This window comes from Nakaseomyces bracarensis (assembly GCF_045282275.1).
Source record: "Nakaseomyces bracarensis strain CBM3 chromosome Unknown Scaff5_0, whole genome shotgun sequence".
Classification (NCBI taxonomy): Eukaryota; Fungi; Ascomycota; class Saccharomycetes; order Saccharomycetales; family Saccharomycetaceae; genus Nakaseomyces; species Nakaseomyces bracarensis.
In genome coordinates this window covers 647307-671780 of record NW_027263965.1, presented here as the reverse complement: position 1 = coordinate 671780, position 24474 = coordinate 647307, and the positions used below count along the sequence as shown (strand labels likewise).

Sequence of the window (24474 nt, the reverse complement as noted above, 5' to 3'; positions counted from 1 at the left end):
TTAATTGTGTATTTCAAAGAGTAAAGTAACAGAAACCACTATATATATATATATATAAATGACATTACATGCTGAGCCGCTAGATGTGGAGGACCAAGAGGCAGTTATTGCCGATGCCAGAGCTGGTGACCTTGAGTCTCTGCAGGAGATATTTACTACGCTGATACACCCAAAGATGTTGAAGACGTGCGTTGATGAAGACAGTGGGTCTACAGCGCTACACATGGCAGCTGCCAATGGCCATCTCGAAGTCGTGAAGTACATCTGGGAGAGTGTCAAGGAGAACTACAGTGCTGATGAGACCAAGGAATATGTAAACAAGCAGAACGGCACAGGGAACACTGCGCTGCACTGGGCTACACTGAATGGGAAACTGGACGTGGTGGAGTACCTCTGTGATGAGTGTGACGCGGACCCCTTCATGAAGAACGAGTTCGGCCATGACTCCATCTTCGAGGCCGAGAATAATGGCCGCGAAGAAGTAGAGAACTACTTCTTGAAGAAGTACGACGTCGAGCCAGAGTCTGAGTCCGAAGGCGAAGAAGAGAGCACACCAGAGGTCCAGATCACTGAAGGTACAGAAATCGAAGAAGTAACAAAAGAGGCCACTGAAGCACTAGCCAAGAAAACAGAATCTCTATCCTTGTAATAACCCCCCCAACCAGCATCAAAAAAAACTTAGCATATAGAAAGAAAATAAAAATATAATGTACAATAATAGATATAACAATACTACAACTCTATCAAACTACAAAATAACTACAGACTACAGACTATAAATATAAGTATAATTATAAATATAATAAACATAAGCACGTGATATATAATACCACACGGCCTGAAAATTTTTTCTTTCTTTTGTATTCAGCATCGTGGAACGTGTTTTTGTACGGGTGTTTCTGTGGGAAAAGAACAGTAATTTTCCATTTTCATGAGTGGAAGGTTGAAAGCAAGTGAAAAATTTAAAAAAAAAAAAATTTTTTTAATGTGCAGTGGTTAATTGGATATTCTTTCAAAATAGTAAATTGGTCATTAACATTTTGCTAGTACTAAATCTCTCATTCTACTTTCTGGATTAATTTATTAGAAAGGGAACTAAAGGAGGAAGAACTTGCTTTTTTTTTGTTTTAATACTAGGAAAAGAGAAAGCATTAATTAAAACGAAAACAAAACCTATAGCGACTAGGATAATATAATATAACAAATAAAGATGTCTGATTTGAGTGCTGATTTAGGGTTTGATCCAACATTAAAGAAGAAGAAGAAGAGTAAGAAGGTTCCTGAGGACTTCGCTGAGGAAGTTGAGGCTGAATCCAATGGTGATGACATGTTTGCCGGTCTTAAGAAGAAGAAGAAGAAGAGTAAGAGCAGTTCTAAGGCTGAGGAGGCGGAAGGTGATGCAGATGAAGTTACTGAGGCTCTAAGTGAGTTGTCCTTGAAGAAAAAGAAGAAGAAGAGTAAGGATGCTCCTGCCACCGTCGATGAGTTTGAGAAGGAGTTGGCTAAGGCCGGTTTGGCTGACAGCAATAGTAAGGAATCTTCTGTTCCAGAATCCTCTATACAACAAAACGTTGGCTTGCCATACCCAGAACTGTTATCCAGATTCTTTAATATACTAAGGGAGAACAACCCAGAGCTTGCTGGTGACAGAAGCGGTCCTAAGTTCAGAATTCCACCTCCAGTTTGTTTGCGTGATGGTAAGAAGACCATCTTCTCCAACATCGAAGAGATTTCCGAGAAGCTACAAAGATCTCCAGAGCATTTGATCCAATATCTATTTGCTGAATTGGGTACTTCTGGTTCTGTTGATGGTCAAAAGAGATTGGTTATCAAGGGTAAGTTTCAATCTAAGCAAATGGAAAACGTTTTGAGAAGATACATTCTAGAATATGTTACTTGTAAGACCTGTAAGAGTATTAACACAGAATTGAAGAAGGAACAATCCAACAGACTGTTCTTCATGGTCTGTAAGAGTTGTGGTTCTACCAGATCCGTCTCTTCCATTAAGACTGGTTTCCAAGCCACTGTCGGTAAGAGAAGAAGGATGTAAAAGAACTAACATAAACCATCTGTGTGCATTCTATAGAAAGATTAAACTAAAAATCAAACAATATTTTTTAAAAGACAAAAAAAAAAACAACACTCACCCACATTGCTTTTCATATACAAATGTCATATTTTCCAGCTCTTTGCTTTCATGATTTTTTAAACTATTAACTATCATAATTGCTACAACTCTTTATTCATTATCCTTGACAATTATAAACAATTATAGTGACTACTTTAGTCGAATTGATGGAACATATAAAGAGTCGAATTGATGGCCATTTGAGAAACAAAAAATTACATAGTATTCCCTTTATGATTAGCAACCGAACATCTAATGATCAAATTAATAACAACGTAATCCATATCATACCGATATTTTAAATATCAATTCAAGAAAAAATGATGACAACTAGAATGACTATTATTCGAACATCATATATCCAGTCGCACATTGCTATTTGGCTTGGGTCACAGGAGTAGGCATGTTAGTTTCATTTTTTCTTAAACCTAAATCCCATATAAATAAATATAAACTAAATATCATATTATGTATTTTAATTATCCATATTTTTTCAAATCACAATATCAATTATATGTATGTATAGTTCCTACACCTAAGTCCATTTAGTAATATATCAATTTAATGAGCTATCCTTGAAAGTCCAGCTTTCAGCAAAATCAGAAATGTAGATCAGCTTTGTAGCTCCTGTAAATTATTGAGAATGATGCTGACTGACGGCCTATCTGATGGTTCAACTTGTAAGCACGACTGTATTATATTTATTAAATTCTGTGAGTATCTAGATTGTTCTGGAAGTGTGTACTTTCCAGTGGATATTGCGTATCTTATCGATGCTCCATATAACTGCTCCTCTCTATCGAACGGATTTATACTAAACAGCAAAGTGTAACAGATACAACCTAGTGACCAAACATCTACCTTACTATCTAGTTTAGATCCTATTTTCAAACTCAAGAATTCTGGAGCCATATATGTGTTAAAGTTATCTTCTACCCATTCTTTATACTGATTTAAATGTTTTCGAGTTTCAATAGAGACATCAGCCTTGGCACATGAACCTAACTCTCCTATTATAGGTAGCCCATTAGCAGAAAATATGATATTCGATGGAGTTAAATTCCTATGACTATAAGATACCGGACTTACCGAAATATTGGAAGAGATTGAATCCATCTCAAGAATATGGTTGTCATTCTGCAATAAGGCGGCTGCCTCATCGCTAAAGGTCATAGAGTTGGTATCCCTGTCAGTGAAAGAATCTCCAATCACTATTGAATTACCGGAGTCCCTATAATTACCAGAACTGTTAATGTTCACTTCACTATCAATATCATTATCGCCAGTATTTTTGTTTCTGCGAACACTACTAGAGTCGTGCAGACATAGCAAACCTCTTGCTATACCACACATTATTCTCACACACTCACTCTCGGAGACATAAGTACCATCCAAAAGCCTGTCATCTATCGAATCTTGTAACGAACCCAGCGGATAGTAGGGAAATACCACGTACACGGTCTTCGAGCCATCCAGTTCCTGCACAACTTGAGAATCCACACTCGAAACCACGTAGGGACTTTGAAATCTCCGGTAATTGTCTATCTCCCTCATAGAGTCCGCCACACTATCTATGTTGCCTATGGGACACCGTATCTGTTTCAAAGTATACAGCCCATCGCACGCTTCATCTCCACTGCCAACCGCACTCCCGGCCCTAAACGGCGCACCGTCCTCCATACGCACCAAATACAAGAACTTCAGCCCGTCATCCCTAAGAAGCCGTATTACAGCGTACTTCCTGGCGTTTACCAACACATATGTATCCGAATAATCAGGACATAGCCCACAACATAGAATCGAGAGCGGCTTGCTCAGCCATTGAACAACCTGCATATCCTCTTGCCTTTTAAACTCCCTAACAATAGAGTCTCCTCTTAATACTAGGGTTCTTAACCTATCAACAGAGTATAGGTCCGTCTAACACTAATTTACATTAAACCCCTTATATAAACCATTTGGACTAAATTAAAGCAAATTTGAAAAAATTTGGCCCATCGCGGGCTTTGAAGAAAAATTGAAAAAAAAAAAAAAATTTAATATTGAAATCCATTTGGGATAGTACAATATATGAAAAGAAGTGTTCTAGGAAAACAGGTGTTCTTTGAAATTTACTTACTTGTTTAGTGTTTAGAACGATTATATTCAAACCAGTTAAACAACAACAGCAACAACAACAAACAGTGGAACAGAACGGTTATGTCTATTCAAACTAGTGATCCTAATGACCCTAATGGCTCTTTGAAGTCTCTATCTCTAATTGCAGCACACTCTCACATTACTGGTCTTGGTCTAGATGAAAATCTTCAGCCACGTACTGCTTCTGAGGGTATGGTTGGACAAGTACAGGCTCGTCGTGCAGCTGGTGTGATATTGAAGATGATCCAGAATGGGTCTATTGCTGGTAGAGCTATATTGGTTGCGGGCCCACCTTCTACTGGTAAGACTGCTCTGGCTATGGGTTTGTCACAATCTCTAGGTAAGGATGTACCATTCACTGCTATTACTGGTTCTGAGATCTTTTCTTTGGAGTTGAGCAAGACTGAGGCGTTAACACAGGCTTTCAGAAAATCTATTGGTATCAAGATCAAAGAGGAGACAGAGTTAATTGAAGGTGAGGTGGTCGAGATTCAGATTGACAGATCTATCACAGGTGGCCACAAGCAAGGTAAATTGACTATTAAGACTACAGACATGGAAACTATATATGAATTAGGTAACAAGATGATTGATGGATTGACAAAGGAGAAAGTTCTTGCCGGTGACGTTATCTCTATCGACAAAGCCAGTGGTAAAATTACAAAACTAGGTAGATCCTTTGCTAGATCTAGAGACTACGATGCCATGGGTTCGGATACCAGATTTGTCCATTGCCCAGAAGGTGAGCTTCAAAAGAGGAAAACTGTGGTACATACTGTTTCCTTACATGAAATTGATGTCATCAACAGCAGAACACAAGGTTTCCTTGCTTTGTTTACAGGTGATACAGGTGAAATCAGATCTGAAGTTAGAGACCAGATTAACACCAAGGTTGCAGAATGGAAAGAAGAAGGTAAAGCCGAGATTGTTCCAGGTGTTTTATTCATCGATGAAGTGCATATGCTAGATATCGAGTGTTTTTCGTTTATCAACAGAGCTCTAGAAGATGAATTTGCTCCAATTATTATGATGGCCACCAACAGAGGTATTTCTAGGACTAGAGGTACCAACTATAAGTCCCCACATGGTTTACCTCTTGATTTGCTTGATAGATCTATTATCATTACTACTTCAAACTATAACGAGGAAGAAATCAAGACCATTCTTTCCATCAGAGCACAAGAGGAAGAAGTAGAGTTATCATCAGATGCTCTAGACTTATTGACAAAGACTGGTATGGAATCCAGTTTAAGATACAGCAGTAACTTAATATCCGTGTCCCAGCAAATATCACTAAAGAGAAAAAGCAATGTTGTCGAAGTTGAAGATGTGAAAAGAGCCTACTTGCTGTTCCTAGACAGTAGTAGATCTGTGAAATTTGTTCAGGATAACGAAAGCCAATATATTGATGACCAAGGTAAAGTAGAAATATCTACTGCAACCAAAGTGACTCCAAGTGCTGAAGGCGAGGCCATGGACACTACTGAGTAATCTCATATATATATCTGATATATTTTGTTGATATAGATACTATATATACATTAATTCTGTAATATAACCAGACCCTAGGCGTTATGTCATTAAACTTAGGAGAAGAGCCTTAGAAATGAACCGCGAATTCATCATTTTGAAAGATATTTAGAGACATTAGTATGTGAGAATCTTTAATAGGATATATAATATACAGTATCATTAAATGGTAGGGTTTGCAGTATAGTATATACATTAAATATATTAAGCAGTGCAAACAGTTTAATTGAGTTTGTTTTCTTTTTCTTTGAACACTTAAACTTCTGAACCCTTAGTGTTAAGAATTAAAGCTATAATCATACCGTAAAGCCCAAGGACTTCTGAGAAAATCAAAATAAGGACAATACCCACGAATAATCTAGGTTGGTGCATATATTTTCTAACACCCACATCACCTACAATACCAATGGCGTAACCACTGCTCAAACATGCAAAACCGACACAGAGACCACAACTTAGATGCATAAACCCGTTAAACAAAGTGTAGTCTGCTGTAGGGGACAAGTTACCAGCGATCAGCACAGCCACCACTAGACCATAGATGGCCAAGATACCACTCATAACCACTGGAATCAACGACTTCATAATAAGTTCAGGCTTAAACGTACCGATACCTGCAATACCTATACCAGACTTAGCTGTACCGATAGCTGCACCAATACATGACAGCACCATTGCCAAAGCACATCCTGCAAAGCCAAAGAATGGTGCATAGAGTGGAGCATATACGTTTTCAGAAACAACTTCCATTATAAATTGTATTTATAAAAAATAAAGATTCTCCTTGTTTTTTTCTTTATGTTCTTTTTGTCTTCCCTTCTTTCCCTTGACAACAAACCAAATCCACAAAGTTATCAATTCCAATACCTAATCAACTCAAAGTATCAAATAAAAGATCCGAATTTAGTGATACAATCTATCGCATCCTTTTTTCTTTCTTCTTTCTTGCTGTAATGATAATGGAAGTCGCCTTGTTAACATTTTTTCTTGGGCTATTCGCATAATAATAATAAAAAAAATTTAGATGAATAACAGAAATGTTAAAGGTGTTTGAATCACTAGAGACATAGCCAGGGAATAACTAATTTCATCTAATACAATAAAATGAATCACGGTAGTGGGCGAGTCAGACTGACAGTAGGCCAGCTTCGGAGCATATATGGCCAATTACATGGGTTGTTAGAGGACCGGATGGCACAGATGCTTGGTGGCCATGGCCGTAGCCACAGCCGTAGCCGTAACCATAGAGCCACTCAGGGTTCGGTAGGACTGCAATCAGCATTAGAAGAAGAAGAAGAAGGGGAGGACAAAGTGAGGCGAGAAGTACAGTTGCGGCTGCAGGAGTACCTTCTTCGGGTGATGGATATGGCTAGTGATTCGATCGAGGTGGTGGATGCTGAGGAAGGGAAGAGTGTGAGGGAGTTGATCATGGAGTCTCGGGAGAAGTTTCTTGAGCCCTTTGATATTGACCTGAACGAGCGCGTGCGAGAACAGTACCACCACTGGGAGGATGCCAATGTCAAGATATCCCAGCTGCGAAGACGCGGTCCTGAGGCTGTCCGGTCTCTATATGCTGCAGAGCAAGAGACATACCTAGCCGAGGTCGACAAACGTATAGAACAACTGGAGATCGCAAAGCTAGAAGAAGAAGAAGAAGAAGAGGACGAGAAGGGGATAACTGTGGAACAACAACAAGTATTTCTAGACGCACTGAAATCCCTGATGTCCACACAATCACGTATACCAGAGATACGGTCAGACCTAGATACCACCACAAACATGGTATCCTACCTAGACAACGCATAGCCCCCCAAATACAGCTTATATATATATATATATATATATAAATACATAGCCGCTGTTTACATTATACCCAAAGATAACATTCATATCCCGCTGGACGACAAGCACCTGATACGTACACTATGATATTATTGTATTTACCCATTTTCCGATAAAGTTTTTTTTGGATATCCTATTTAGGAAATATTACCCGGCACCCACGTCCACGAAAAAAAAAAATTGGAAGAAGGGAAATCCTTTTTTTTGTCCCTCGATGTGTGTATGTGTGTGTGCAGTGCTACGTGTATTTCTGTGCTTTTATAGTAGTTATTATTGTAAAGTAAACGAAGAGGGCTTTGATATACAGTCAAAACACGGACATAGTAGTGCTGTTGCTGTTACTGTGCTGTTGCTGTGCTTTGGTAGTGTGTATAGTATATTGTATATTGTATATTGTATTAGTAGTGTATTAGTACATTTTATTAGTGTATTTCAGTGCTTGAGTAGTTCCTCTTGTTGGCCCCCCCCCCTTATTGAGAAGCAAGAGGAAAGGCCAGCAACTTTTTTTTTCTAATTCTTTTAACGAAATTGTGAGAGGGAAAAAAAAATATTTCTTTTTTCACTTCAAAAACTTGTTTATTATTAAAGTTTTTTCTTTCTTTGAAGTTACAAGACTTCAAATAAGAGGCCCAACCAGAAGGAATACTTAACTAGATAAAGACAAATACTAACAGAACAGAATAGAACAGCAAGAATAAGGTTAACTAGAAAACAAAAAAAACACATAGATAAAATATACACATAACACAACACAAAACAAAAACAAAAAATTTAGAAAAAAAAAAAAAAAATGAGTTATAATAATCCGTATGCTGAGGAACATGAGAAGTATGAGATGGCGGATACACCAGGTGAAGGTGGTAGTGACTTTGTGGAGTTTATGAACCAGATAAGTCGTATTAACCAAGGTTTAGACCGTTATGAGGCTATTGTGGACCGTATTGACAGATTACACAAGGACTTGCTTACCGAGGTGAACGAGGAGAGGGTTAATGAGTTGAGGAATGGGCTTGACAACTATGTGGCGCAAGCATCTGACTTGCAGTACCAGTTGAAGGACGACATCAAGGATGCCCAGAGACAAGGTCTGCACGACACCAACAAGCAGGCCCAGGCCGAGAACTCTAGACAGAGGTTCTTGAAGCTTATCCAGGACTACAGAATCATAGATGCTGATTACAAGGACGAGAACAAGGAACAGGCCAAGAGACAGTACATGGTCATCCAGCCAGAGGCTACCGAGGAAGAAGTTGAGGCTGCCATTACCGATGTCGGTGGCCAACAAATCTTCTCCCAAGCTTTGTTGAATGCCAACAGACGTGGTGAGGCCAAGACCGCTTTGGCCGAGGTCCAGGCCAGACACCAGGAGCTATTGCAATTGGAAAAGACTATGGCAGAGTTAGCACAACTGTTCAATGACATGGAAGAGTTGGTCATCGAACAACAGGAGAACATTGAGGTCATTGACCAAAAAGTCGAGGAAGCCCAACAAGACGTTGAACAAGGTGTTGGCCACACAAATAAGGCCGTCAAGAGCGCAAGAGCTGCCAGAAAGAAGAAGTTATGGTGCTGGGGTATCGTCTTTGTTATCTTCATCATTATCGTCGTCGCTGCTGTTGTCCCATCAGTTGTCGCTACACAAACTTGAAGATAGAAAAACTAGCTATAATGCAGCTGCTAGCTTCTATTTTATTTTTTTTTCCAAAACCAATCAACCTATTTTCTACAAATTTTTTACCTTAAACCTAACCATAAACAACCTCATCAATAAGAAGAAAACGAGAAATAAACTTTCTTTCTTCGTTCCACATCATATCAAAGTATCATTATTACGATTTATGTTGTGTTTCCCCCCTAAAATTCAATGAATTCATTAACAATTGAGGTCACTGCTAATTTTTTCTTTCTAACCTTTAATTCTTAATTAATCTGGATATTCCTCAAACTAATTTTGTGTTTTATTTGTCTCTTCTTCTCCAGTTTTTAACATCATTTAACCTTTAAAAAAATGTCATACACAAACTATTCTTAGTTTTAAAATTATTTATTTTAGTTGGAAATATTGAAAGAAAAAGGGCAGAATATAAGATAAACAAATGAACACAAGTTTTTTAGCAAAGGATATCCAAACACTATCATTTATTTTCCCCCGCACAGACACTACTATATTTTTTATGAATCCTAATTATATTTTTTTCTTTACTACTCTTTATTTTGTATTACTGAAGTTAATTGGGTTAATATTGGATATGCAACAATAAATGATATGATCATCCAAAAGATAAAGAAAGGAAATTAAACATTGCGATATTCGAAAGGACTGGAAAGGCTTTTGTTAGTTGGATATTAACCAATTGCCACTGGGTTGCCTCTATTTTCAGATAAATTATCTTTAAATCCAATTTATGTGTTTATTTTGTTCACTAGCTACAGACAACATAGTGTCTTTTTGGTTCTTCCCTAACACTACTTAAATACCACATTTCCTTTTATGCAAGAGCTAATTTTCCTTGATATCTGTGTGCATGTACTATGTAATATTCGAATAATTTTTTTACTACTAACAATCTATATTTCTATAACTATCTATAATTTAATTGTTATCATAAAGACAACTAATAATATAACCAAATTATTGATAAAGGATCTACACTATTAAACAATATTATATGTCACCTACGATATAAATAAAGTAATCACGATTACTGTGAAAGAATTAACTTTGCTTATCTACGTATAAAATGAGCAAATATGACTTCATTTGAATTATCGATGAGGACCCACGCCATTCGGAACCACAGTTAACTAGTCTATAGTATTTCAGAGGTGAGTCTTGCATTGTTTATACACATTTTAACAATCAAACCGAACTACAACTAACTGACTAATAAGCATTTTTTCCATAATGGTTCAAGGCAAACCTACTATTGTTGGTGCATTAAAATGCCAAAGAGATACCTTTCTGCTAAGTGATTTCGAAACCACTGTGGTCTCCTGTGTTGAAATTAAAGACAATAAAAAGAACAAAAAGAAGTCCGGTGATACTCAACCAGTTGCAACACATATTCTTGAACTGGAGGACACCATCTTATTCCCAGAAGGTGGTGGTCAGCCAAGTGATACTGGTTACATGTTGCTAAACGGAGATGAGTCACAACGTATTAACGTTCTTCAAGTGCTCAGGGAAGGTCTCCACGCTAAACATTATGTTGATCAAGCAGTTGAACCAGGTACCAAGCTAAAGCAATTCGTCGATAAGGAAAAGAGACTTGACTATATGCAACAACACACTGGTCAGCATCTCCTCAGTGCTATCTTAGACAATTTCTTTGAAAATGCAGACACACTATCTTGGTCTATGGGTGGAATTCCTACGGCTAAGAAGCCCACACTGGAGCCAAGTGATTATCTTAACTACTTAGAGCTACCTAGGAGGCTTACAAAAGAAGAAATCGAGAAGGTCACCGCAATGTTTAACGAGATAGTTTCTTTGAATGTCATGCCTATTAGTGTTGAAGAAAGAACTGCTGATAAAAAAGCGGATGAGACTGTGGATACCAAGAAGGTTCCTGATGATTATGATTTCGATGCTGGTATCCTGAGAACAATATGTATTGGTGATTTGGACAAGAATGCCTGCTGTGGTACACATATGACTTCTACTTCGCAAATTCAAGGTATCCTTATCTTAGATAACCAAACATCGGTAAGAGGCACCAATTCACGTCTGTATTTTATGTGCGGCAGACGTATTGGCGATTATGCCAAGAGGCTAGCAGAAATCACAGCGAAAACGAAAGTGGAGTTAAGCTGCTCTGAGACTGTAATTGTGGAAAAGATTACTACCATGAAGGATCAATTGCAAAAGGGACGTAAGAAAGAACAATACTTCATCGGTGAACTAGCAAAGTTTGAGTCACAAAGACTGTACGATAGGCTACTAAAGGGTGAGAAACTGTACTCAATCAAGGATGACTATGGGTCCCTAGAATTGCTGTTGGCCATCCAGAAGGAATTTCAAACGCTATGTGAAACAAATCAAAAGGACTGCAAGGAAACCCTTGTTCTCTGCGGCCGTGAAAAGACGTTATCCATGGGCTCTTTGCTAGTAATTTCACCGGAAGCTGAAGCAATCCAGACCACAGTCCAGGGTCTCCAGGGCATACTAAAGACCTTGAAAGGAGGCGGGGGCAAGAACGGTGGTAAATGGCAAGGTAAGATCATGAACTTCACAGACCAAGAGTTCAGTACCTTAGAAGAACACTTTGCCTAACTTAAAACTTAGACCTACTTCATATATATTTTAAATGTTATTATGATAAACGAACAGTCACATGCTGTACAATACTATATAACGAATTTACTCTGCTTCTGCCGTAGCAACGATATTTGGTACGCCCATTTCTATGGGGGGCCACGTCGGATATTTTTTGATATTTCCCTTTTCGGACTAATTTAATTACATATCAAGAAGAATCGCTTTACCGTACAGAAACGCACAGAGTACACCGTAGGAGCAGGACATTATATCTCTTTCGGCACCCCATGCTGCAGCATTTTCTGTGTTCGGCAGGAGGAAATGCCTTGAATTCGGTTTTTTCCATGGATTTTTTTGGATATCTTTTTTTTATCCTGCTTTGACGGTGTTTGTGGTACGTGATGCCAAAAACTAGGCAATAACATAACAAAGGACAACGAACTATCTAAGGAACACCTTATTCAATGGTGGTGGAAGTAGCTGTTAGAGACTAAAGTACTAATACTAAACAAATAACCAGGTACAGCGGTATTGGGAGAAGAGAAAAGGATTGACAAATTAATATAGGAACGAGAAAACAACAGATAAAAGAAGAAATAAGACATATATGAGTAGTATTGTTAATAAGAGTGGTGTTAGGTTTGCGCCGAAGGTTAGGCAGCGTAGGACAGCTGCAGCTCCTCCTGTAGCGCCTACACCGTCTATATTGTTGAATAAAAATGATGAGACAAGTGATTTACAGGAGGCTACTTTGCATGAGGATGACCCACATGCGATTAGCAAAGATATGAACGTCAGGACTGATAGTTTCCCTGATACATCTTCTACTGCAGTGGCAGATTCGCAGGATCCATTGAGTCAATCCACTCAAGTTGGTAGCCGGCTGTCTGTGCCAAATAACGGGAGGGCTATGTCGATTACTAGCACTTCTCCGTTCCCCGGAAGGCGATCCAGTAGATTGGACTCGCTGAGTGGTAACTCGAACAGAATTACTTTCAAGTCACCATATGGGTCTACCAGTGAGACGCCGACAGAGAGGAGGCTATCTACCATCTCCAACGACTCCTTGAATAAGCGTATGAGGTTGAACAGTATCACAGCCGAGAGTGACCCCACATTGCAATCTCTGAAGAAGAGAAGGCTATCCAGTAAAGGTTCTATAGCGAAGCGAGGCAGTTCTTCTCACCGTATCAGTGTAGTTTCTAAGATCGAACCTCCTAGAGATAAATCAGCGTCGCCTACGGATATAGAAGGGCGTAGTCGCGATGGTTCTATAGACCATACAGAATCTGGATCCGATAAAAAACTCGCAGTACGAACTATAAAGCAGATACCGAGAAATATAACCGATGAGGACTCTTCTAATTACCAAATAGATGAGGAACATTTCACGATGGCGGAGCTTTGTAAGCCATACCTTCCTATAGGTGAGATATCTGAAAACTTCGAAAGAGCACAAGAGGCAGCTAAGGCTAAACTAGAGAGGCGAAAACAGAGGAAACAGTTGAGAGAGAGGGCCAAGACTGAGTTCAGATCGATCTATTCATTAAATAAGGAAGAGATAGAAGCCGAAAAGAGTAAGAGGCTGGCGCATCAGAAAGTCCTAGAGGCGGAAGAAAATGCCATTAATGCGCAGCCAACTGCTGATAGCGCCATCAGAGTGAAGATTATCGATGGTAAAATGGCAGTTGACGACGAATCCCTGGTGTTGGATAGACATTCTTTGGCATCGGCAGGTAATGCAATGAAAGAGAGGAAAGATGACAATCCGTTCGAAAATTTGTACAACTCTGCCACCTATGGTAAAGGTTCATTCACTGACCCATGGACTAGTGAAGAGCTCATTAAATTTTACAAAGCATTGTCCATGTGGGGTACCGATTTCAACCTAATTGCGCAAATGTACCCTTACCGTACTAGAAAGCAAGTGAAGGCTAAATTCATAAATGAGGAAAAGAAACATCCTATTATGATTGAGCTGGCTCTCCGGTCCAAGCTGCCTCCTAAATTCGATGAGTATTGCTCTGATATCAAAAAAGAAATTGGCACTGTAGAAGACTTCAATAAAAAAATCGAGGAATTACAAAGGCAACACGAGGAACATTTCAAAGAAATTGAACTAGCAAAGAGCAGAGCTGCCCAAGAAGATAACGAAATTGAGCGTAAGAAAATGGAAACCCATAAGAACAGAAAATCTGCTGCAGGTTTCATGTCTGATGACTTGAAAGTATACAGAAAGCAAGAAGTTGTGTTAGGTACCATCGATGATATGAAAATGCGTAGGGTTACCAAAAACGAAGAAGAAGATGAAAACCTTTAATTTCACAGCACTACTACAAAAATAATAATTGCATATAATAACTAATCTGATATATGAAAAGTATATACCTAAAAAAACTTAATACGATACTATTTCTTTTGCTCCAATAAGTGACAAAGTGTTATGTTACGCTTGTAAATGTATCCCGGCACGCCCCTTTTTATTATATTAATCTAACTATTCCAAAATCCAGATACAATACGTCATTGTCTTCGTTTACCCTATTCATCTGTTTTATGACAATAACAATTGTTATATACTTAACTGACGATTCTTGGCTCCTATAAGTCAACAGTATGATGACATTTTGTTACTGAGTACCATTTTTTTTAGCTCATCGCTACGGTAGTTTCTGAGCATTCTCGAGCGGTATTTTTAAAATTAATTTTTTTTGTGATTAAAGTGAAGAGTACGAGAATTGAAAAGAAAACAACAAAAAAAAAAGGTCCACAGCAACGGGAGAATATCAAAGCAGATGAGCAATGGATGTCATAGATAGTTAATTTTTTTAAGGGGAGATCTACGCAGGTGTATTAAGTAATTGAGTACAACATTACTTTTATTCAAAAATATTTTTTTTTTCTGGACAATTTGCAAAGAAGTTGCAAGAAATATCTCATCGGAGGAATATATCGGACCAACAATATCTTTATAAGTATAAATTAAAGATAGGCTAAAACAGCACAATAAAATCACATTCAGCATTTCTTATTATTAGAAGTGTATCTTTCACCTTGGAATGATAATATAGAAGATAAAACTACATACAAGACAGAACAAAATGAATAGAAAATACTATCTCGATGTCGTCGAAGTACCGAAGCGGATGGTAAAAGCCACTGTCAGAACAAAGAGCTATCGATTTCGATGGTTCGTCAATGTTGTGAGCATAGTCGTGATACAATTGCTGTTTCACAAATACGTCACCTATACCATGATCTACCGGATATTAAAGTACATACCGTACTTCTCTCACAGGTATTGGGTTACCCGACTTCTGTTACATCTGCTCACATTTTACCTCACCAACGATAACCTATGCCTCAACCCACCAGTGGAAACTGTCTCCATCGTACGAAACCTAGGGATCCAGATAGAGCACGCCCAGGTGGCCCCATTCAGCATAGCCTCCCTGAACCACAACCCTCTAGATACCGCTATAAGCAAACTCATACCACGTGATAGAATATTAGACGTAATACTCTACGAAACATTTAACAAGACGGGGTTCCAAGTCACATGCAACCTGGCCATTATGTACCGCGATGAGATCAACAGTAACCCGAAACTAAAAGTGTTGTACGATGGCCAGAACTTGCGCCTTGTTGACCAGATGATGCTCTACAATAAGTTCCAAGACGTACTACGCAGCTAAGAAAAAATAATACCTCTCCTTACATACGTGCATCTCTACTACGTCTCAACAGAAATTCCCCGGTAGTGTTACCCGACAGAAGTAAATCACCAAACCAAAAAAAATTTTTTTTTATCGTTCTCGAATATGGGGTGTGTGTGCGCCATTTTTCAACGGCTCCTTTATTCTCTCATCAGAAACTCTTTGTTTAGAGTATATCCCCCTCGAGAACTGTGAGAGATAGAGAGAGTGTGAGTGAGCGAGTGAGTGTGTGAGTGTGTGAGTGTACGTGTGTGTACGTGTGCCTATATTGTCTCTCTCTCAACTCACCTATTGTTTACCCATGTGCAAGGGAAGCCAAGTGTACTAGAAAGCCCCCCTCACTAAAATTGTCTAATTTGTTTTTTTTTCTCATAAAAAATATAATTTATCATCCCCTTTCCGTACTGTCTATCTCTCTCTCTCTATCTTTAGCCCCCTCGGCAGTTTCTACCCCACCTTGTGATTGCGCTCTTCTCTGCCCTCACGCCTATCTCGTCTTATTCTTTAACCCCCCCATTGTGTAATTTCGGTGTAAATCTGACGTCAATGTGATGGAAAGGACGGTAATCGGAAATTTGATGTGAAAAATAGAATTTGTAGGGGTACTTCTGTGGATGAGAGAAATAATCTAAACTATAAAAAATTATTAAATGATCTCAACTAATAAAAGCAATTTTTTATTTTTATGGATTTCGAAGAATTCAACGTAGAACTAAAGTTGCAATAATGAACAATGAACAATGTGAAATTTGTTTTGCTTTATCATCTTTTTAATTCTTATCTTTATCTATTAAATCTTCACAGTGATGCCACTATTATGCAAGCCCCTCTTGAAAGAAGATATACTTGGAACCGTCATGTTTAAAATGACTCTTCACTACATGCTGAAGTAAAAAAAAAAATTTTTGGTCTATTCATCTATACAATAAATTATATATAAACAAAATAAATAAAATAAATATTCATAATCCCATTCCATTCCATTGTTTTGTCATTATATGTAGTCATTTACCGTAACTAACTAAAAAAATAAAAAATAATACAACTGAATATAAAAATAAAAATGATTCCACAAGACACGATAGTATGCAAGGACACTATCTTTACATTAACGAAGAAGTGCCAACTTGATGAAATACTGGAAAGTAACAGGAGGTGGGCCCATGAAATGGAGTCTAACCAGCCCCAGCTTTTCAGAAACTACAATGCCAAGGGCCAAGAACCACATACTTTGTTCATTGGCTGTTCTGATTCCCGTTACAACGAGGACTGTCTCGGTGTGTTGCCAGGTGAGATCTTCACTCTAAAGACCGTTGCCAACATATGCAAAACCGATGACCAATCTTTGCTGGCTACATTGGAATTTGCTATATTGAACCTGAAAGTAAATAAAATTATACTGTGCGGTCATACGGATTGCGGCGGTATTAAAGCTTGCTTAACAGGAAGAGATTTACTTCGTGAGAAATGTCCACACTTGTATCATCACCTAGATGACATCGAGGATCTAGTGGAAAGCCATGAAGGTGAGCTTAATAAAATAGGTGACATCTGCTCCAAATCAAAACTGATGTCTCATAAGAATGTCGAAAGACAGTTAAACAGGTTGCTAGAAATAGATGTTGTGAAACAAGCTCTAAAGAACAGTCAAGTGACAAAGGAAGACTTCAATGTTTATGGTCTCGTTTACAACGTTGATACAGGGCTTGTCGATGTTGTCGAGGAAGTTTACGGCAAAGAATGGAAGAGCTCTTAATCCGGACAAAAATTTGATCGAATAAAAAGTCACTAAAATAAAAAATGAATTGTCCTCAAACATTAACATATATTCTATATATTCAATATTACTCTTTTACTTCACGATGTTCAAAAACCTCAGTTAGATAGAATTAACGAACATTTTATGATTTTTATTTATTTATTTTTATTTACTTCTCTTTTAACATTAATATTTTCATTTCATGGGTTTCAATTTAATTTCTAATATACTAGTTTTATTATTTTTTGTATAATATAATAACATCGGTTGTAAAAATATGATGTCCCCTGCAACGAAATTGAATTGTGGGAGAGGAAAAATTAAAAAAGAATTTGCTTCCAATCGGATTTGAACCGATGATCTCCACATTACTAGTGTGGCGCCTTACCAACTTGGCCATAGAAGCTTTGTAACTTGTTATTTTGTTGTTGTTTTTCTGCTAATTTACAGTCACTGTATAGTTTAAATTGATTAAATCTAAAGTTCCATATTGCCAAAAAATGTACAGTGTGTTAACTATTGATTACATATTTTATAATCTTGAGGTAACATCATATTTTATAGCATTCACATATTCAGTTCTTTTATTACCAACTTTTATTTGTGATTGTAGTTCAATAAATTGAAGATACAACCAACAACCATGAATTAACTATCACTATGATTGAAATACATCAAAAAAAACAACAAAAAAACACAACAGGAATCGGTTGTCCATACAAAAGTCCTGAAATAATTCTGTTAATACTACTGCGGATTCATGAATGTCCGTTTACTAATATCACTGAAATAGTTGAGACGATGTCCTTAATTTGTCAAAAATAGAATATACACGATATTTATTGATTAGAAAGCAAATCGAGCTAGCTATATAACAAACTGATCCATACATATAGTGTTCTTAGATATCAACCTTCATTTCATAATCTTTCTAGTATCATTCATCAATTATTTATATTCATGTGAAATAAGGCGCTCTTCTAGCTTTTTTTTTTTCAACTTTGAACCTTAGCGTAAAGATGACGATTCATTACTTACAAAGACATCAGGAGTGTGCGTGTACATTCTATTTACTTGCAAGATACTGGCTATATAATAGATCCTAATCGGCAATTGTGTATCATAGTATTGTCAAAAAGCTAAGATAGCTATAATAGAATAAAAAAGAAACGGCTAGTTTCGGAAGTATTTAAAACCAACAACATTTGGTGTACGAACGAAGAACCAAGCACAATAACAGCCAATAATCGATTCAATTATTTGAAATGGAATTTATAGACTATCAAACATTTGAATCTGCCGCAGACAACAATCCGGACAGTTCCGATGGACACGGTAATGTTCAATTACCTGAACCTGTTTCTCGTTTGAATATTTCCTCTTTTACACTTGACTATAAACCTTTGAAAGAGAATTTCAAACTACCATCAATAATATCCAATGTGGAGGCTTCTTTATTACAAGGTCCTTCAGCAAAGGATAGTGACTTTACTGCTCCCCAAAAGTTAAAAAAGGATATGTCCAATATGTATGAGAAAATGTCTGTGTATGCTGATTTATCCATTCAGAACTTCAGAGGAAATGCTTCTGAGACTGCAAATAAAAATTCTACTCCAGCAATCAAATCTTCAAATCCCAGTACAATTGAACCCATTCCAGTAGATCAAGAAAAGTCAAGCCAGGTTTTGGCCAAAAAGTTATCAAAAGTGCTAAATGAGTACGATGTCAATAGTTATCAACATACAATTAAGCTAAGAAAATCTCTCAAAATTCTTGAGAATAATAGGGATAAATTGAGTATTAACGAGGATAAGCTAATCAGTCCAGATTACAAAGGAACTCTAGCAAGAAAGTCATTAAGAACTGATCTAGAAACTCAATTACTGAAGGACCACGTAATGGTTCTTGAGGATTTTAAACCAATTGTTAGAAGAATCAAAAGACTTGCAGGACCAGTACAACAAATTGAGAATCTAGGTGATAAAATCCTAGCAGATAATACGAACTTGTCCTCTAAAGAGTTTGTAACAAAAATTGAAGAATACAGAAAGAAAACGCAGCAGCTGGCTCTGAAGAAGTATTTACTGGCATCACTTAAAGTCAAATTTACTCTAAGTCAAGTAGAAGATGATTTGGTAGAGAATGGGCCTGTTAATGAAGAAATATTTGATATCATAAACAAACTAATTAGGATAAAGGAACATGCAACGTATTTATTAGCTCTTCCTAATAGCAATTCTGGTTCTGTTTTAATATCAAAAGCAAATCGAACTATGGATATGATAAACAAAAAAATTTTCAATTTTTTGATCGATTATATGTATAACTTCGAGTCGAATTCTAGTATTGGAAACAAAAATGCACTCTATACAGAGGACCAAAGCGTAGCAATTTTTCAAAAGGGTTTAGTTTATCTTTCGAATGATCTTCAATATTACGATGAATTTATTAAAAGGATAACAACAATGAGATCTAAGAGTTTGTTGGATGAATTTTTATCGCAATTTGATATGAATTCGAAGGCCTCTAAGGCTATAGTCCTATCCGCACACGATCCTGTAAGGTATATCGGTGATGTCTTAGCAACTGTACATTCTATGATTGCTAATGAAGTTGACTTCGTGAAGTCTTTATTTAAATTTAGAGATTCTAACATGGAAGGTGTATCCGATATTCTAGGAGGAAAAAACTCTGAATTTTTTGATGGTCTTGATATAAAACTAGTTAACGATATTGTCCAGTATTTATCTAATTCTTGTAAGATCAGAATTGAGCAGGTTATTAGATTTGAGGAAAACAGAAAAACGAATTACAATATCGTTCAATTGTTGGACTTGTACGTATTAATGTTCGAAAAGAAAGGAATTTTAGCTAATAACCCACTTATCACCAATCTAATCAATTTAAGGCAATTATCATCTGAAAAAATAATTGAATCTTTAAGTAATTTTACTGAAAGTATTAAAGAAGAAAATGTTGCAAGTGCCGATCTTATGGCCCCTGAGTGGGTATCAACCTACCTCTCCATGCTAGTTGAATTATTTGATGAGGTTGAGGGCGATGTTAACGGAAGCAGTTCTGAAAATAATTCATCTGATGGTAACTATCTCTTCCCATATAAGGTTTTACAAAAGTTAATTGAAGAACCCTTTTTTGGAATACTCTTGAAACAGTTAAAGAAGTCGTATCCTCTGGCAACGAAAAAGGAGGATGTTCGCATTAAATTACTAACTCAACAGATTAATTGTTTTGAAACCATAAACTTTAGAATACAGCCTTATTCACTATCAATTTTTAGCTATGACAGTGATTGTAAATCTCTGCTTCAGAAATTTGAGTTGACCTTAAATGATAGTATTGAAAGACTACAAAAATTACAGATTTCACAGCTATTTGAAAAAACTGGATTGAACTTATACAATAATCTAATAAATATGATATTCCCGATAGACTCAATTCAGGATGAACTTGATTACGATATGTATCTATCGTTAGCCGACAACTCATTGATGAGTTTAGAAAATGTGGAAAAAAATGTTCACGAGAAATTAAATGAATACTTACCACAAGCTCTTCCAGATCTGCAGGATAACCTTCTATTCAAACTAACATCCCCTAGTATTGCTGACAACATATGTGAGACTTGTTTTGCCTCTCTTTCAAAGTTTTATTCGGCATTTAGAAATATTCTTCGACACATATATCCTGATGATGTCGAAAAAGTAGAATTAATCTTGAACTTTTCTGTAACAGAGTTTAAGACACTAACAGGAGTGGAGTAGATTTCCTTATTCCTAAATAAATATTTAAAAATATTTAATGCATATAATTAAAAAAATGAGAATACAAAACAAAATAGAATCCAATAGAAAAAAATAAACCATAGCCTACATGCAAAAATAAAGCAAAAAGTAACAAGATCAATTTGGCAAAATAATAAAAAAATAAAAAATAAGGATATCGTAATAGTTATGAATATGATTGACTCCTTCACACACACACACACCAGCTCTTGAATTGGTATAGCAGCCATAACTAAGGGTTATTTAGCAAACGTGTTACGGAATTTTGCTGTGCTATTCTAGTGGGACTGTTAGTTCTTGAGCTACTTTCACTACAAGTTCTTTCATCAACATCATCCAACTTTATTGCTTGACGAATTTTTCTATCATCGTTCATTTTACTGATAGAAACCTTTTCTAAGGCTGTTCTCTTCGCTTCATCGACAATATTGAGATCTATCACACCAAATGAGGAAGCTGACCTAGTTCTCCTATGCCTCTTAGTAACCATGGCAGTTTTTCTTGGGGACCGTATACCCGAATCACCTTTATCTGGTGTACTCGGATCATATTTCAAATTATTCCTACTTCTCGTATGTCTGTGAGAAGGTTCAAAATCTATAACTGTTGTAACCGGACCAGTTATATTATTCAAAGTGGTACTACTAGTGAAATATCTTGATGAAGGCTCAGATAAATTTCTGTTATGGTTTGATATAGGCTCAGCTTTTCTTAGAAGTGGTGACGTACGTTCAAACATACTCTCTGACTCAGGTTCTTCTTTAATTTTGATTGCGTCATCAAGAACCGCAACAGCATTGGCACCTATCCTGGCTGGTGAATTAGTTCGCTGATGTGTAGGTACCGGCCGAGGCGGCAGGTTACTCCCAACGGGAGGGAATTTATATGCAGATGGAGGACCTTGTAAGGAGTTGCAGCTGCTGTTTTGATTGACATTGATATTGGTGTTACTATCTGACGAGATTTCGGGACTCAAGGAGTGTGTTCCTCGTACCTCATTCACACTATTTCCGATCGGCATGTCTGAGGACTTGTTTTGGGCCTCTAACCCAGCTTCACCACCGAACAATCGCGTTATCTGCTGGGGGGGTATATTCGCGTTCGACGCCAGCTTCAATAGCTCAATTGTTTTGTTGATGCTCTCTAGACGGTAGTATTGCTGCTTCGTTTTCTCCTGCTCTATCTTGAAATCCAGTGACTTGGCCAGCGTCGTCTCCGACATATTCCAATCAGTCACGGAGTTTCCAAATATAACATCCAATAAAGATTTACTCCTCCCGTGCCCTCGCTCCGGAGAACGTGATTCACTCATTATTTAGGAGCTGGTTTGTTTTCTACAATTAGAGCCTGTTGTTTTTGTTTTTTTTTTTTATTTCCCTTGTGTATTATTATTAGCTCTTTCTCTTTCTAAAGCTAGGAGCCCACTATAGAAGAAAAAAAAATTTTTTTTTTTTTTGTTAACTTTTGATTTATTTTCAAGTATTTTTGGTAGGATAGCCAAGTTATATCGTCTAGCAGATCGTAGATCAGGTTTAGTATTGGAAGAAGGTTTGATTTTTTTTTTTTTTGTTATTTTTCTTCTCTTCAATTTATTAAATATTTATTTTTTTCCCAGCTAGTTCTTTATATTTTTAAATTTTTTGCTGTTTTAGGCAAGATTTCTTTTTCTTCTGCCCTTTATGATAGCTAATAAAGGGAGCTTTCAATACTCAATTCCCTGGGTGAACTTGAAGTGATTGAATATGAGATATTTTTTTTTTTCCTTCATAATATGCAATTATAGATTTTTTGAATATTAGTGCGATATTATTAGTTATATAAGCATTCCTAATTAGGAAATATTGTACAATAATTCGATGCACCGAAGTAAGGAACAAAAGTAGTGAACAAGAGCGAAGAAAAAAAGGAGTCTTGTACGGTTCCGACTAGGCGCTGGTTGTTTTCTTCTATACTAAATTAAGAAGGGGCTAATGGAGAATTGGTGTATAGAAGACCCCACCTGTCCTATTTGGGAAATTAGGTTAATAACAACCTCCACTGCAGTGGGAACAACGCAGGGAGTGGATCCGTAATTATTATTGTGGTCCGGGCCAAATCACCAGGCTGTTCAACTCCTTCTGCGGGATTTTTCTCTGCTCGGAAGACTTTCTTCACTAAACCCTGGAATAAGAGGGACAAAAGCAAACTGATCGACGGGGTTTTTGTACGGGGGTTTGTCTTGATTTGGAAAGGGAAAAATGGATTAACACCGGGTTACTGGGTAAGATTAATCAGTATCAAATATTCTATCTTCATATATATTATTTAGATTATTAGACAGTTTCTTCATCGAAGACGGTTTCGATTGGTTTTTCCATTAGGGCGGCGTGGCCCAGCACTGTGACGGAAGATGCACCGACCAACCACAACATGGAGGTGATTGGTGAAGCTAGGAAACCTAGCGGTAGGGCGATGCAGACTAGACCGGTGTATAGTTGTGTAGTCTTGAAGGTACCGAATGGGGTAGCGAGGTCCTGGCCCTCGAGCTTGCCGATACCGACCATACCCAGAACGACGAAGCAGATGACGAACAGTAGTAATAAGTTCGTCAACAATGTGTAGACACTCAAACAGCCGATCAGGACACCGTAGTTGCTGGAGAAATATCCCAAGTTAAAAGCAATTCTAGATTGCGCATCACCGAAGTTTAGTGGCTTGGATATCCTCTTGACATTGAAAAACTCTTGTGGGGATTTTAGAGAACCAAGCTTGCTCTTTATAGAAGCAATTTGGCTTTTGAGATTCTCTACTGAAAGGTTCTCAGAGATATTGGCTAATTGCTGTGGGGTGTATATATCCAGTCTCCCTACATATCTTTTTTTTTTTTTGCAGTTTTCACCTACTTTCGTTTAAACAAAATAAAAACCTTAGTATTGAGGGGATGGATGTGGTAATGTTAGTAATTCATAGATTCATAAGGCATAGGCTTTGGATATTCAATACGTAGTTAGTATAAAGATGCACCGCCCCAGATTTTTCAGGCACACCCTTATCATTATCCATTTTAAATTAGTTAATACATACGCTAATGGCGTTGATTTGGTTCATTGGGCACAGGTATTATTGCTTTATATTTTCTCGAAAGTGTAGTACAAGAAATATAAAATTAAGACTTCTTATAAAAGTATAAAAAAGGTTATTATTAGTTTAGTTGTCTTTTATTTCTTTCACAAAAATCCATATTTCTAATTTTTTCTTTCTTCACAAGGCATTAAAAGAAAAAAATAAACACGATATTTCAAATAGTCGTGTAATTCCCT

At 37.2% G+C, this 24474-nt stretch overlaps 14 protein-coding genes across 14 annotated transcripts; 10 read left to right on the top strand and 4 right to left on the bottom strand.

The window, feature by feature from the left end:
• Window positions 1–58: 58 nt before the first annotated feature.
• Window positions 59–649, top strand: YAR1 (Yar1p; the record flags this gene model as incomplete). Its single annotated transcript, XM_071051299.1, has 1 exon — window positions 59–649. One exon carries the CDS (start codon window positions 59–61, stop codon window positions 647–649), a length of 591 nt encoding a protein of 196 aa, XP_070907995.1.
• Window positions 650–1210: 561 nt separating this feature from the next.
• Window positions 1211–2050, top strand: SUI3 (translation initiation factor eIF2 subunit beta; the record flags this gene model as incomplete). Its single annotated transcript, XM_071051298.1, has 1 exon — window positions 1211–2050. The coding sequence occupies one exon, from the start codon at window positions 1211–1213 to the stop codon at window positions 2048–2050; it is 840 nt and encodes a 279-aa protein (XP_070907994.1).
• Window positions 2051–2740: 690 nt separating this feature from the next.
• ENV7 (putative serine/threonine protein kinase ENV7) lies at window positions 2741–3964 on the bottom strand (the record flags this gene model as incomplete). The annotated part of the gene is made up of 1 exon (XM_071051297.1): window positions 2741–3964. One exon carries the CDS (start codon window positions 3962–3964, stop codon window positions 2741–2743), a length of 1224 nt encoding a protein of 407 aa, XP_070907993.1.
• Window positions 3965–4327: 363 nt separating this feature from the next.
• RVB2 (RuvB family ATP-dependent DNA helicase reptin) lies at window positions 4328–5758 on the top strand (the record flags this gene model as incomplete). Its single annotated transcript, XM_071051296.1, has 1 exon — window positions 4328–5758. One exon carries the CDS (start codon window positions 4328–4330, stop codon window positions 5756–5758), a length of 1431 nt encoding a protein of 476 aa, XP_070907992.1.
• Window positions 5759–6052: 294 nt separating this feature from the next.
• VMA11 (H(+)-transporting V0 sector ATPase subunit c') lies at window positions 6053–6547 on the bottom strand (the record flags this gene model as incomplete). Its single annotated transcript, XM_071051295.1, has 1 exon — window positions 6053–6547. One exon carries the CDS (start codon window positions 6545–6547, stop codon window positions 6053–6055), a length of 495 nt encoding a protein of 164 aa, XP_070907991.1.
• Window positions 6548–6901: 354 nt separating this feature from the next.
• Window positions 6902–7603, top strand: NSL1 (MIND complex subunit NSL1; the record flags this gene model as incomplete). Its single annotated transcript, XM_071051294.1, has 1 exon — window positions 6902–7603. One exon carries the CDS (start codon window positions 6902–6904, stop codon window positions 7601–7603), a length of 702 nt encoding a protein of 233 aa, XP_070907990.1.
• An 826-nt stretch (window positions 7604–8429) lies between these two features.
• Window positions 8430–9287, top strand: SSO1 (syntaxin; the record flags this gene model as incomplete). The annotated part of the gene is made up of 1 exon (XM_071051293.1): window positions 8430–9287. One exon carries the CDS (start codon window positions 8430–8432, stop codon window positions 9285–9287), a length of 858 nt encoding a protein of 285 aa, XP_070907989.1.
• Window positions 9288–10544: 1257 nt separating this feature from the next.
• Window positions 10545–11912, top strand: RNJ42_01126 (putative alanine--tRNA ligase; the record flags this gene model as incomplete). Its single annotated transcript, XM_071051292.1, has 1 exon — window positions 10545–11912. The coding sequence occupies one exon, from the start codon at window positions 10545–10547 to the stop codon at window positions 11910–11912; it is 1368 nt and encodes a 455-aa protein (XP_070907988.1).
• Window positions 11913–12504: 592 nt separating this feature from the next.
• BDP1 (transcription factor TFIIIB subunit BDP1) lies at window positions 12505–14217 on the top strand (the record flags this gene model as incomplete). Its single annotated transcript, XM_071051291.1, has 1 exon — window positions 12505–14217. The coding sequence occupies one exon, from the start codon at window positions 12505–12507 to the stop codon at window positions 14215–14217; it is 1713 nt and encodes a 570-aa protein (XP_070907987.1).
• A 781-nt stretch (window positions 14218–14998) lies between these two features.
• GPI15 (phosphatidylinositol N-acetylglucosaminyltransferase GPI15) lies at window positions 14999–15592 on the top strand (the record flags this gene model as incomplete). The annotated part of the gene is made up of 1 exon (XM_071051290.1): window positions 14999–15592. One exon carries the CDS (start codon window positions 14999–15001, stop codon window positions 15590–15592), a length of 594 nt encoding a protein of 197 aa, XP_070907986.1.
• A 1084-nt stretch (window positions 15593–16676) lies between these two features.
• Window positions 16677–17369, top strand: NCE103 (carbonate dehydratase NCE103; the record flags this gene model as incomplete). The annotated part of the gene is made up of 1 exon (XM_071051289.1): window positions 16677–17369. The coding sequence occupies one exon, from the start codon at window positions 16677–16679 to the stop codon at window positions 17367–17369; it is 693 nt and encodes a 230-aa protein (XP_070907985.1).
• A 1268-nt stretch (window positions 17370–18637) lies between these two features.
• Window positions 18638–21154, top strand: COG6 (Golgi transport complex subunit COG6; the record flags this gene model as incomplete). The annotated part of the gene is made up of 1 exon (XM_071051288.1): window positions 18638–21154. The coding sequence occupies one exon, from the start codon at window positions 18638–18640 to the stop codon at window positions 21152–21154; it is 2517 nt and encodes an 838-aa protein (XP_070907984.1).
• Window positions 21155–21407: 253 nt separating this feature from the next.
• Window positions 21408–22487, bottom strand: BOP3 (Bop3p; the record flags this gene model as incomplete). Its single annotated transcript, XM_071051287.1, has 1 exon — window positions 21408–22487. The coding sequence occupies one exon, from the start codon at window positions 22485–22487 to the stop codon at window positions 21408–21410; it is 1080 nt and encodes a 359-aa protein (XP_070907983.1).
• A 1000-nt stretch (window positions 22488–23487) lies between these two features.
• On the bottom strand, window positions 23488–24262 carry YIP3 (Yip3p; the record flags this gene model as incomplete). The annotated part of the gene is made up of 2 exons (XM_071051286.1): window positions 23488–23994; window positions 24239–24262. 2 exons carry the CDS (start codon window positions 24260–24262, stop codon window positions 23488–23490), a joined length of 531 nt encoding a protein of 176 aa, XP_070907982.1.
• Between the last annotated feature and the right edge of the window lie 212 nt (window positions 24263–24474).